This window comes from Eumetopias jubatus, unplaced genomic scaffold (assembly GCF_037043125.1).
Source record: "Eumetopias jubatus isolate StellerSeaLion01/CBP00866 unplaced genomic scaffold, mEumJub1_p1.0 scaffold_13, whole genome shotgun sequence".
Lineage (NCBI taxonomy): Eukaryota > Metazoa > Chordata > Mammalia > Carnivora > Otariidae > Eumetopias > Eumetopias jubatus.
The window spans coordinates 101,849,408-101,861,839 of record NW_028274819.1 but is presented as its reverse complement, the minus strand read 5'-3'; the positions used below and the strand labels follow the sequence as shown (position 1 = coordinate 101,861,839).

Here is a 12,432-nt window from a genome sequence, read left to right as displayed (position 1 = left end):
TTAATGTCATTATAAAATGGAACTGCTATATAAAAATAAGAAAAATAGTTAGGTCTGTGCACTTATGGAAAATTATAGTTATAGAGATGGCATCACCAACAGCCAATCAATTAGGTGGAGGGACCTGAGGTTTTCATAATACACTGTAGTTTTTTTAAAAACCCTATAAAAGACAGTTAGCAAGACTCTTAGAGCAGACAAAATTCATTCATTAGTCAAAGTCACACAGAGGGTTAAATGCCAGGAGGCTTTGGGTCACACTGCAGGAGCAACCAATTAAAAAAATAATATTAGAAAGACATTCCAATTTGATGAGACTTTCTTTAAATGTACTTTGCTCTCTCTATAAAGGGAAAAATATATATAAAAGGAAACTCTTAAAGAGGTTAAGAATGGCTTGCTGGCGGATTACAATTGATTTCATGCCAGTCTGACCTTGCACCACGTTCTATGATCTTTCCAGAAGATGAAGCTCGAGACTCTGTAACCTGTATTCACTTTCCTACGTAAATGAAAAGTCATCATCTCCTTCTCTCTAGATCACAACACGAATGTAGCAGGTTTTCAAAATTATTTATTAAAAAAAATAATAAATAAAAGGGTACTTTGCAGTTTCCTTTTGCCTGGGATGTCATCCTTCCCATGTACCAAGTAAGAGTACATCTGAGGCATGAGGCAGATGCCTGATACCCCAGCATGAGACTCATTACCGCAGGGGCTCCTGACACCCCCCACCCCAAGAATTTCTAAATCAGGGAATGTAGGCATCCAGTGTCCTTTGATGCACTAACTGCAACCAGGCCCAAGGGCTTGGGTGCAAATTTGCTCCTGCGACTGCATTCGGGACACAGGCTCTTCGTGGCCCTTACTTAGATTTCGTCCAATTTCCGAAAATCCGTGAGAGCGGGACCGGATGCCTGCGGAGCAGATGCTAATGGTCTCAGGGCCTCGACCAGGGAGAACTCAAGGGCAGCAAGTGCCCAGACGTATCAGAATGGCTGGGAGAAGTCTGGGTCAGTGCTGCGCATTCAGGTGGGGAGGCCTCAACTGAAGGGTCTTTGTCAGTCATGGAGGATTACTGCAGTTTGGAGGAGCATGACCCTGCAAAGATTAACCTGAGATTTAGTGAGTGTTAGGGGTGTTCTGGAGCTCGAGGCAAGACTCGGCCCCCACGACACGGCTGCCTGGATTGCTGGGAGAGGCCAGCTTTGCACCGAAGGAAGACAGTGTCCGGTAGCAGGAGGTGACTGGACGGGGCTCAAGAACAGTCACACCGAGCTTTCAGAGGACTTCCACATCTTGCAAAAAAACCTGGCTTTCTAATGTCACGACACATTCATGAATAATTCTCACTGCCATTTATTTTGTTTGTTTGCAAGGTGAGAGACCTCCTGCTGTTGCATCTGTTGAAGGAATCGGAGCACTGCAACTGTGCTCCAGGAGGATGGTGCTATTAGGAGTGGGAGGAGTCAAGCCTGGCGGGAGATGCGGGACCAACAAGCATGTGCCACATCACTGCAGTAGAATGTAATTCCTGCCTGTTGCAACGAGCAAGTAGTTTTGTGGGGGCTGAAAATCAAATTGTATTCTGTGATGTTGCGACAGAAAACAATGTTTCCAGTGCTTTTTGAAATGGGTGGCACACTCATATACTCTTCCCTATCTTTGAGAAATCTTTAAAATCAGAAAGTGAACGCTGGATGGGAAAAGCCTTATAGCATGATTTTCTCCATAGGAAAGTCAGTTCTGTAAGAACAAAAGTTTTGAGTCTTTCGTATCCTGGTGCCTGGCACATGCAGTAGGCCCTCAACACTTGCTTACCAAGTGAATGAATGCATGAGAAGCTGGAGAAATACCGGGGCATGGACTCCTACTCCACGCTCCGTTACTCACTTAAAAAAAAAAAAAAAAAAAAATCAGCTCATGAATACATCTTAACCTTGTTATAAGATAAACTGGGCACAGTTAACATTTTTGAGAGTTTATTTGAGCATCCATGATTTGAATAGGGCAACACCACACTGAAAATGCTCCAGCCACAGGAGCTAGGGGAAAGGTTTTTACAGAGAAGACAGGGAAGGAAAGCAAGGGCCATTATTTGATTGGCTGTGGCTTAAGCAGTTGCCTTATTTGGGGAAAGCCTAGTTGGCTGTTCGTGATTGGTGGTGGCTTCAGTTTCATTTTCTTGGGAGCCTGGGGACTTTGGTTGAGGTTTTCCTTTGCTCCTGTGGGCTCCCCAAAGCATGAGAGTTACTCCAATCTCAATGGTCACCCTGCTGAATCACTTCAACAGCCCTTAGCACAAAATATAACTGTATTATTCTTCTGGAAGGTCAATCCAGCTCCCAAAATTTGAGGTTCAGCCCAGGTGTTCTGATTTACATGCTTCCCTTTCACTACACATTTATTTAGCATTTCTGGTGTATCTCTAAGGTGGGATCTTCAGGGAAATCATAAAGGATGTTGTCTGACCACTCGTTTTCGATTTTCAGATTTTAACTTCACAACCATTTAACCTTCCACAGAACTGAAACGTGACCTTGAGTTAAAAACCATGAGAAGACTCCTTTCACAGTGGAAATGCTCAGTGTCCACAGCCACAGAGACATACCTTCCCCAAATACAATAGGTCAGTGAGATGTGGACAGAGTGTCCTTAGTAAGAGGCCTCCATCTACCGAGTTGCCTTGAGGAGGTAGAGGTGGTGGCTTTCTCTTGACCAGTCACATCACTCAAATCTTGCTCGTAACAGACCTGGCCCGAAACTTACTCTTTGTTTTTTGAGTATTGGTCCCTCACCTCCTGCCCCCTTGGGTGCTGCAGCATGCTCCATGAACAAGCTCCAGAGTATTTTAATACTATCAGGACTGTGGCCCCGCCCCTGCCCTGTGATCACCCAACAAATGACAGCTCAAACATTCGTTTGAGTCCGGGGGTCTCCATGAGGAGTAACAAATACCGAAATAACTTCCCCGAAACTCAATTCGTTGCTTTAAAAAAAAATAAAAGGAAGGGAGAGTGGGAGGAAGAACGGATTCTGTTCAAAGGCGAGCCTGGAGATCAGAGAGAAACAGGCCAAATCGGGGGAACGCCAGCTATTATGCTTTGAAGAATATAATCTGGCAACAGGAATGATGGGGGAAGGATGGATACAGGAGCCGCTCTGGGAAACGATGTTTTATCCTCCACTCCAAGCAGGAAAGCTTTTCCTAATTCCAGGTTTTTCTCCCTCCTTCACTGCAGGGCACTGTCGGTACCAGAGAAACATTTATTTTGGTACAGATAGAGAACAGGTTTTGATCATGCCCTCAATGACCAATTTTCCCCCAATTGAGGGAAAGAAAGGAGAAATCCAGTCTTTTCCGGACCCTAGGTGAAGAGGAAAATGGATTTACAAAATATTTGCCTGTATGGAGTCATTAAAACTCATTTTGAAAATGATGCCTACGTACACAATTAACCATCAGATGATAATTGGAGAAGGGAAGGTATTCAAACATCCATTTCTAGAGTCTGTGTTTTTTCATTCTCCCTTTCAAAACTCATCTCAATTTCTCATTCTCTCTCTCTCTCTCTCTTTTAAACAAATATGCACACACACAAAACCCTCACAAGATGAGGATTTTTGCAAACCATTTCAAAGAAGCAAGGCTGTGATGGGGGAAAGCAAAAGACACAGAGCAGCCATCCAAGAGCTTCAGATTCACCTCAGTCCAGAGTGAGGCTTTTCCCACTTTGCACAGCGATCTGAATTTCATACTGAGGGTCACAGCTCTTCTTTGAATTCCCAGCTTACGTCGCTATGTGTTGCCACCTTGATGCTATTTAAACAGTTTTCTTTTAACGCGCAGACAGTGAACTGTTCTCCTTTAAACAGGCTTTTATTTGACAGGAGTACGTTCCTTCAGATCTGAAACTCCACTAACTGCGCTACGATTGTACCACGCTCTGCTATAATCAACCATGTTGTAAATGTGAGCAACGCCACGCACACAGACACGTGGAAGGAAAAAAAAAAAAACAATGCACAGAAGGAATTTAAGGTCATCGAGCTCAGAACATTAAAAGGCAAAAGTGTCCTCTGCCTAACATCTAAGGTGGGAGAGCTTTGAATTCCAGCTTCCGCGTATAATTATTTTCTGTTTTAAACACTGAGCTGTGTGTCACTGACGCCGTAGCCTTCCTGAGCCTCACAATGAAAGCCAGAAAACTAAGAGCCCTACTGTATGTTCTTCATTCCCAGCAATGTTCCTATGAGAAAACCTTATTAATGAGCTTGCAAACGAGCACCCAACAGGGAAATGTCACAAACAAGAGCGGCTAATGCCCCAGAAAATCAAATAACTGAACACTTGGCTGATTGTGGTGCCTTTCATATTTATAATAAAAAGAGGGGGGGCTTTAATTCACTAATTCTGAAGGGGTCAACACCTTGCTGAACAAAACAACTCATTTATTTATGTTCAGAAATCTCCAGATGATAAATTACATTGATGTTAATCACTTCAATGCATACTACACAATTAATATCTGTACTCACCACGAACTTAAAGATTATTAAAAGTATGACAGCATACACATCTGGCTGATTTTTCACATAATTGGGCACAACAATTTCTCCTGGTACCACAAATAAGGGTCCTAACAAACAAACACTGCAAAATTCTGTGTTCAATTAATTAGGACTTAAATCCACAAGACAAAAGCAATTCCAAGTTATAGCTCAAGCCTTGTCTTCTATGCAATATGGCAGCTCTCCAGTTTACCTCTCCTCCTTTCCCCGTCAGATTTAAAGTAAGCTGTTGAAAAATATACAATGTAGGTCTTCGCTATTTCCTTTTTAAAAAAAAAATCTTCTTAAAAGCACGTAGTTTATACAGAACTCAAATCCATTGTCTGTCATGTAACTCTGGTCATATCCTGGTTAATAGCCATTGGTCTTAGATGAGGTAGAAAACAGTTCCCAGAAGGCTTCATGTAGCAAAATGGGCCAGGACTGAACCAAGTGAATATAATGAATACCGGTTCCAACAGGTTAGAGTTCCCCAAGGCAGTCTCATTTACCCAGAAAAGAGCTGTTCTTAATCTGAGGTCCACGGACCAGTTCAGTATTTCCTGGTAATAACCTAACGCTTGTAAATGATATTATTAAAAAATCTTTTTAGGTAGCAAAGAAAAGGACATTAAAAATACTTATGCATTTATTTTGATGTTTACTAAGCATAACACACATAGCAAAATAAAATTCCTAATTTGATATTTTTTCACAGGCCTTTGTTAGGGAAAAGCAATAAAGTGACTTAAAGACAAATTCTAAATGAGTGAAGAGTATGGATCATCTGTGGATATGGGAAAACTGGTCCTCGAATAAATGAAGTTAGAAGTCTGTAGGATAAACAGACTCTTTATATTGGAAGCAAAACATGGTGGATATGTGATTTTGTTCATCTTCTCCAGGTCCATGGGACTTTTAAAGAGGTTTTTAAGAAGGTTAAGAAATGCTGATGCTAAGGGTTTGGGCCAATTACAAAATGAGGGTCTAATACGCCTCATAGAGTATCCAAAATGATGCCCCATCCACGCAGACTGGCTGCTGAATCTCATGTATTTAAGTATCTCTTCTCATTGCCATCAAGACACCGGTGCTGCTCGTCTAGAGAGAGAGCCATAAGAGGGATGGGGTTGAACCACTGGCGCTAGCCAACGACGAACAAAGCCTTAGCGCCCAAGGACCAAGCGCCTTAGGCATCGGAGGCAGGAGTCTCTTACGGCAGAGCTGCTGGTGTTCAGGAGAGAAAAGCTGGTAGGAAATGAGGTAGAGGATTCCAGTTGTGTCTGGAGGAGCTACTTAAGGAATTCCTAGCTGACTCCGCCAAGTTGTTAGTAGCGCTCCAGGAATGGAGGGTAGTGAACGATCAGACGACTTATTTTCTCTTTCTTTCTTTTCTTCCTTCCTTCCTTCCTTGTTTCTTTCTTTAAAAGATTTTATTTATTTGAGAGAAAGAGAGACTGAGAGAACGAGTGGGAGGAGGGGCAGAGGAGGGGCAGACTCCCCCTGAACAGGGAGCCCAACTTGGGACTCAATCGCATGACCCTGGAGATCATGACCTGAGCCGAAGGCAGATGCTTTAAACGACTGAGTCACCCAGATGCCCTGTCTGGTGACTTTCTTGAGCACCAGTCTTACTTAAGATACCAAAGAAGACTCTCAATTCCTAGTCAGATTAATATAATGGTTGGCAACTCTTAACCTTCTTTTATGTAAAAAGACTTTCTCTTTATATACATTCCGAAAAAAATGAAGTATCAAGAAGAAAATGCCTGTGTGGCTCACTATGGATAAAAACAAAAACAAAAACAAAAAACAATAGTCTTCCATAAAAAGGTGCTGAGTAAGGGACAGGAGAGGCTAGGCAGGGAGAGACAGGTAGGGGGCTCTGTAACCAGGCTCACAGAAACCCCAGATGTGGAGAAATATTATAGACAAGATATTAACTAGAAAGAAGGAAATCTAACACATCTACCTTGTTTGTTCTAAATATAGACGAGATATTTTCATAATATTTACAAATCCACCTTGTTTGTCCTAAATTTATAGATGAGGTATTTGTCAAGTTCCCTGGTCAGTTTTCTATAAAAGACCGACCATAAAAAGCCCTCAGTGGCAACCCATCTGGGACCCCTGTCACTCTAGAGAGCTTTCCTTTCTGTTCTCACCTTCCCCTAAGAAATTTCCACTTCCTTCACCCTATCGCCTGCAAGACTCATTCTTCAACTCTGTGAGACAAGAACCCTGCAACAGTGCCATGTTAGAGTTAAAAATGATCAATGGGTATGTCTTCGTTTTTGGAAGGCATTGGTCACTTCCCTGTGTTTGAGGGCTAGCAGTTCTCTAAGACTGAAGTCAAATGGATTCAGATATGCAGCTTTATTCCTTGTTCTTAGAAGGACAAATCTCTCTTGAACCTACAGAATATGGAAGACAAGGCTTATAAAGATCATTGTCAAGTCTTCCAAGAGGTAGGAGGTGTAGTGCTTAAAATATTTTGCATTTGGGAGTGAGTGTAATTTCATAGGTGGGTGGGGCTATATTCTATTTGGAAGACACTCTGGGGACATTGAAAGAGTTTAGGGGCAGGGACTGGGTGAATGTCTACTCAGGTTTCACAAAGGAGTTAATGTATTATTAAAGCTAATGGGCCCCTACAAGGAAAGTTAATGGATATTAAGTTTGCTTAAATGAATTACATATTAACAAAGTCACAAGAAATCTACTATCTGCCAATTTAGATAATATCTGATCATTTCTGTTTTCCCATTACAGGGACATTACAGCACAATAGTTTTAGTGATATGAAAATTATAAGCATGATGCCCATAATGAAGCTACATAATGATGGAGATGAAATGAATTAACAAGAAAAACCTGCATTATGTAATGTTAAATTGAGCCAAACTCACAGAGTAAGAAAAGGCTGGAATGGGATTAGTGTCTTAGAAGCAACTTTTTACATTTAATTTTAGCCACAAGGTGGAGAAGCGATTAGAAGTCACTTTTTACACCTTTCCCTGGCCCCTGTTTTGCTCAGGCAATGCATACATGTGATAGAGATTGTAGCGGGCTGAACGGTGGCCCTCAAAAGACACGCTCACTTCCTAGCCCCGGAACCTGCGTATATGGCCTTATTTGGAAAAAGAAGTCTTTGTGGATGTAATCAATTCAGGATCTTGAGATGAGACCATTCTGGATTAGCTGGGTGGGCACTAACTCCAACAGCAAGTGTCCGTCTAAGAGACACGCAGAGAAGAGGAGAAGACCGTGTTGAGACAAAGCAAGAGACTAGAAAGACATGGCCAGAAACCAAGGAATATCTGGGACTCCCAGAGGCCAGAAAAGGCAAGAACAACTCTTCTCCTAGAGCCTTTTGAGCAAGCGTGGCCCTGCGAACCCCTCAATTTTAGTCTTCTGTCCTCTAGAACTATGGGAGAATCAATCTGTCGTGTTAAGCCACGAAGTTGGTGGTAATTAGTCATGGCAGCGCTAGGAAATTAACAGAAGAATTAATAGACTGTAATGCTTTGCCTTTATCGGACCCCCGGCAGTTGCCTTTCCAACCAGACTCTTACACCATTGCCACTACGCAAACGCAAGTATCAACTGCAATCTTTCAGAGGCTCAGTTACAGAAGCTCTCCGATAAAAAAGTGAGAAGTTGGCTACTTGGCCACAACTTTGCTGCAAGGATGGTTTTGTGCAGAAAACATTTTGGCAAGCAGAAGAGTCCACAGAGAAAATAAAGAGAATTGTCTTTAGTTCATTGGGCACAGCGAGGAGACAACCTCACTCCCCACGATCTAGCTGTTATTGATGAAGCCATTGAGATTATGGCACCGATCCCAAAGAGTTCCACTTTTAAACTCATTGCCATACTTGAAGCTAAAAATGGAAGAGAACATGCACTTTAAGACAAAATGCTGATGGAGAAGGGGAATAAAAGTCCCTCTATAACAAAAAAATTCAGCACTTCTGCTGGGGCTAAGAAAGTGGGAGGGACTACCCTACATTGTGAAGTTGACATAGAAATGATTATAGTCAACACTCATAAAATGCAATTAATTAAGTCATGTGATAGAACAGATTGGAATCATTTTAAAGTTTTACATTTGGGTTAAATGTAGTATTTTGAAAATCCTCTTTGGCACTCTGTAGTATGGCAGTGTTTCACTAAAATAATCCTTTGATTATTTTACTACTAAGACAACAAGATATAAACTCTATCATATGTATTCAATAAATGGCTTCTGAAGAGTTTTTAAGCAACTGCTACTCTATGCCCTCAGGATAAAATGCTCAGGTACTGCTACGATTTGAACGAACGTTTGTGTCCCTCCCTTCCCAAATTCCTATGTTGAAATCCCAATACCCACTGGGATGATATGAGGAGGCGGGGCCTTTGAAAGCAGCTCTGGAGATCTCTAGCCCCTTCCGCCCTGACAGGACATAGCAAGAAGGCAGTGGTTCCGAACCAGAAAGAGGGAAGGCTCTCTTTAGAACACAACCGTGCCGGTACGCCTTGATCTTGGACTTCTTAGCCTCCAGAATGGGGAGGAATAAATGACTGTGGCTTATGAGCTACTCACTTGGTGCTACTTTGTTAGAATAGCCTGAACGGACTAAGACAGGTACTCACACTGTACTTCAAGGTACCGCTGGGTCTGCAAGTTTCCGGTGACAGCTGGGTGCTCCACCTGACAGATCACTGGGACCCCGTCATCCTCCTTGTGCACCTTCAGCATCAGCTGACTGGTCACAGTGTACATGTCTGACCACTCCTCCACCTCCGATTTGCCTGGGGGACACGGAATATACCAAGAACTCAGAGTTGCATGAATTCCTATCACTCTGTTTCTGTAGACTCCTCTCCCTGCCCTGACATTGCTATTTTAACCAAGATGATGGAAGCCACTCGGGATAAGGTTAAACTGTGGGTAGATAATGGGTAAAATGATAATTTTCTACTTTCCAACCTTACAGGATAGTATGTAAGATGCATTTCTACCCCACATAATAGATACTATTTTTATTTAAATATATTACATATGTTGTCTTCTATCTTAAAACCTCCCACAAAAAGGCAGCTGAAAGTTGAACCACTTTGCCATCTGACTGCTTACGGCATTTTGGAGGAGGAACAGAGAAGTGCTTTTCACCCCTAACCACCATCTGAACTTGAAACGTCGAGTAGGCTGTCATGCGGTTTAAAAATTCCAGGACATCATCCAAATCTCCGAAGTAATTCAATCAGGAATAGAGATATAAACAATCCCCTCTGCCCACCCCCATCAGCAACAATTAAGAGGGAAAGTAACTAAATGGATTTACATAATTGAAACTGTAATTGAAATGTTTAAACTCTGAGACTTTTAGAAGACCACAAAAACCAACAACCACCACAACAACAACAACCCCGCAGTGGCCGTGGGGAGAGCAAAGTAAGGTAGAGGCTTCGGGCCAGACGGGAGCCTTGTCCAAGAACACCCATAAGAGGAGGGGGGAGGCTTCCGGATGGGATGAATAGGCCAAGGCAGCCCCTTTCCTGGACTCAGCACTCCCCGGGACATGGAGTACCGTTAACTTTCTTTTAATGTTTTGTACTTATCGGTTCGCATTTAATGGCTCAGTTCACTTAGAAAAGAAGAGGGGAAATGAGAAACTCCTTCCTCCCAAAACCATACCTAGGAAATAGGAGATTAAAACAGAGCAAGCTTTTTGAAACTTAAGCTGTTATATATAGATTTATCCGTTTCTAGATATAGATTTTTATATCCCCTTTCTAAAAGGCCTTATTCTTTTCTTCCTGGCACTCTTGATTTATTTAAGAAGCACACACCGAGCACTTACCTTGGCCCAGATACCAGCTACATGCTTTACAAACATTCACTCATTTCATCTGCCTGAGAATCTCCTACAATCTGTAATATTAATATCCCCATATTAGCAGAAATTGCTAAACACAGCTGACGTTTCTGTCAAATGACCAGAGCTGTCTGGCCCCCAGTTACTACTTGCAAAGCAACCTTGGAAAGCAAGGGGTAGGAAGGCCGACACACACGTGTTAACTCAGGATGACTGACACAGAAGGGTCAACTAGGGGACAGGCTGTGGCTGAGGCGCTGGCTAAGGGGGCAGATATTTGAGGGTACAGGAATCAACCCTGGGGTGGCCTAGGCCAAGGTTAAAGGAGTGGCCTGCATCACTATCACAAACTGCAAACTTTGCAAAAGAGCAGGCTGGTGAAACGTGCACGTGAGTTACAGATTCCATGAGAAAGGGGGTGCCTGCAGATCCACAATTAGGATACGATCCTTCCTATACTTAACACACCTGCCCCTACAGGAAAGCACGGTCAGCAAGCTGATGGCGCAGTAATCCATGTTAGAATGACTCGGAATTCACCACCAAGACTGGTAGCCTTTTTTAAAATGTCCAACGTGAGAATCTGGGGTGCTGACCCACCCGAGGTCACAGGGTGAATGAGAACTGAGGGACAACATGGACACCCGGAGTTCAGGGGACACCACCAACAGTGACTCTTCCTGGTCTAAAGAGTTCTAGTTCTTTCTGAGCATCGGAGTCAAAATCTAGCAACACCACAAACCATGAGAGACGATGGACTCTGAAAAACAAACTGAGGGTTCTAGAGGGGAGGGGGGTGGGGGGATGGGTTAGCCTGGTGATGGGTATTAAAGAGGGCACGTTCTGCGTGGAGCACTGGGTGTTATGCACAAACAATGAATCATGGAACACTACATCAAAAACTCATGATGCAATGTATGGTGATTAACATGACATAATAAAAAAAAATCTAGCAATACCTATCACCACAAACCCTCAAATAACAGGGGGAGGATATGCATTAGATTCAATAAAATGCCTTTATGCTCCAGCTTCAGACGCATTTAGTAATTGATTACGAGCCCTATCTAAGTGGGCATTTTTGTTTTAGGGGCATGTTTGGCATTCATCTTTAATTTCCCTCAAGGTGTGGCCCTGCTGGAGTCAGGGGCCTGCCCACTACTTCCGGATAGGGCAGGCTGCGCCTCACCTTTTAGCTCCTTGTTCCCTTTGAACCACCTGATGGTCGTGGCTGGTTTGCTGGCCATGGCAGTGCAGTTGACTTCAATCTCCTCGCCTTCCACCGCTGTGTCTTTCTGGATATCGATCATCAGGTTGCGTGGTGGGACTACAAATTAAACACAGAATCCATTTCTGCATATGGTCTTCTTTTCATTAGAAATTCGTACCACCACTACTACCAAAAAGAGGAGACAACTAATGGACATTCCAAAAAGAGGAGACAACTAATGGACATTTAAACTGGACAAATCCAGTTTAAAACAAACTGCCACCGGAGGGGAAAAGAGACGTACAAAAGTCATCATCAAAGAGTGTGAATTATGTGAAAGTTTGTTAATTCAGAATTTCTTTCCTAAAGTTATCCTATAAAATGCCCAGCCTCCCACTCCTAAGTTATCAGTGACCAAGTTATAACAACAGCAGTATTAGTTATCCATCGGTTATTAGAAAACTGACCAGAATGTAGATCTAAAAGTAAGACGAGTACACCTGAATGAATTTATCATCCTCATCAGGAAGGATCTGGAAGGACTATCTGTCCTTGAACTCAACCCTTGGATTTCAATCTTCATATGAAAGATTCCAAAGACAACCAGCAAAGATCAAAAACTTAAGAGTCCCTTAAAAGAATCACTCACCATAAACACACACAGAAAACTTGTGCTTTAGAACCAGTTTTGTTCAGTTAAAATTATCCACAGAGAACTGGGATACAATCATGACTTCCAATGGACAGCATAGTAATAAAATCCACTGGATGGGAAGATGCAGTAAGATAGGACATGCCAGTTATTTT

General features: G+C 42.6%; 1 protein-coding gene across 3 annotated transcripts in view; it reads right to left on the bottom strand.

Moving 5' to 3' along the window:
• The window catches only part of CADM1 (cell adhesion molecule 1), a 321,512-nt gene that overhangs the window by 45,802 nt on the left and 263,278 nt on the right, over positions 1–12,432 (bottom strand). For all 3 annotated transcript variants that reach the window (XM_028105876.2, XM_088017669.1, XM_028105877.2), the window contains exons 4-5: positions 11,605–11,742; positions 9,190–9,348 (exon numbers count right to left, since the gene is read on the bottom strand). In XM_028105876.2, coding sequence (XP_027961677.1) covers positions 9,190–9,348; positions 11,605–11,742 — 297 coding nt within the window. The remainder of the gene's footprint in view (positions 1–9,189; positions 9,349–11,604; positions 11,743–12,432) is intronic.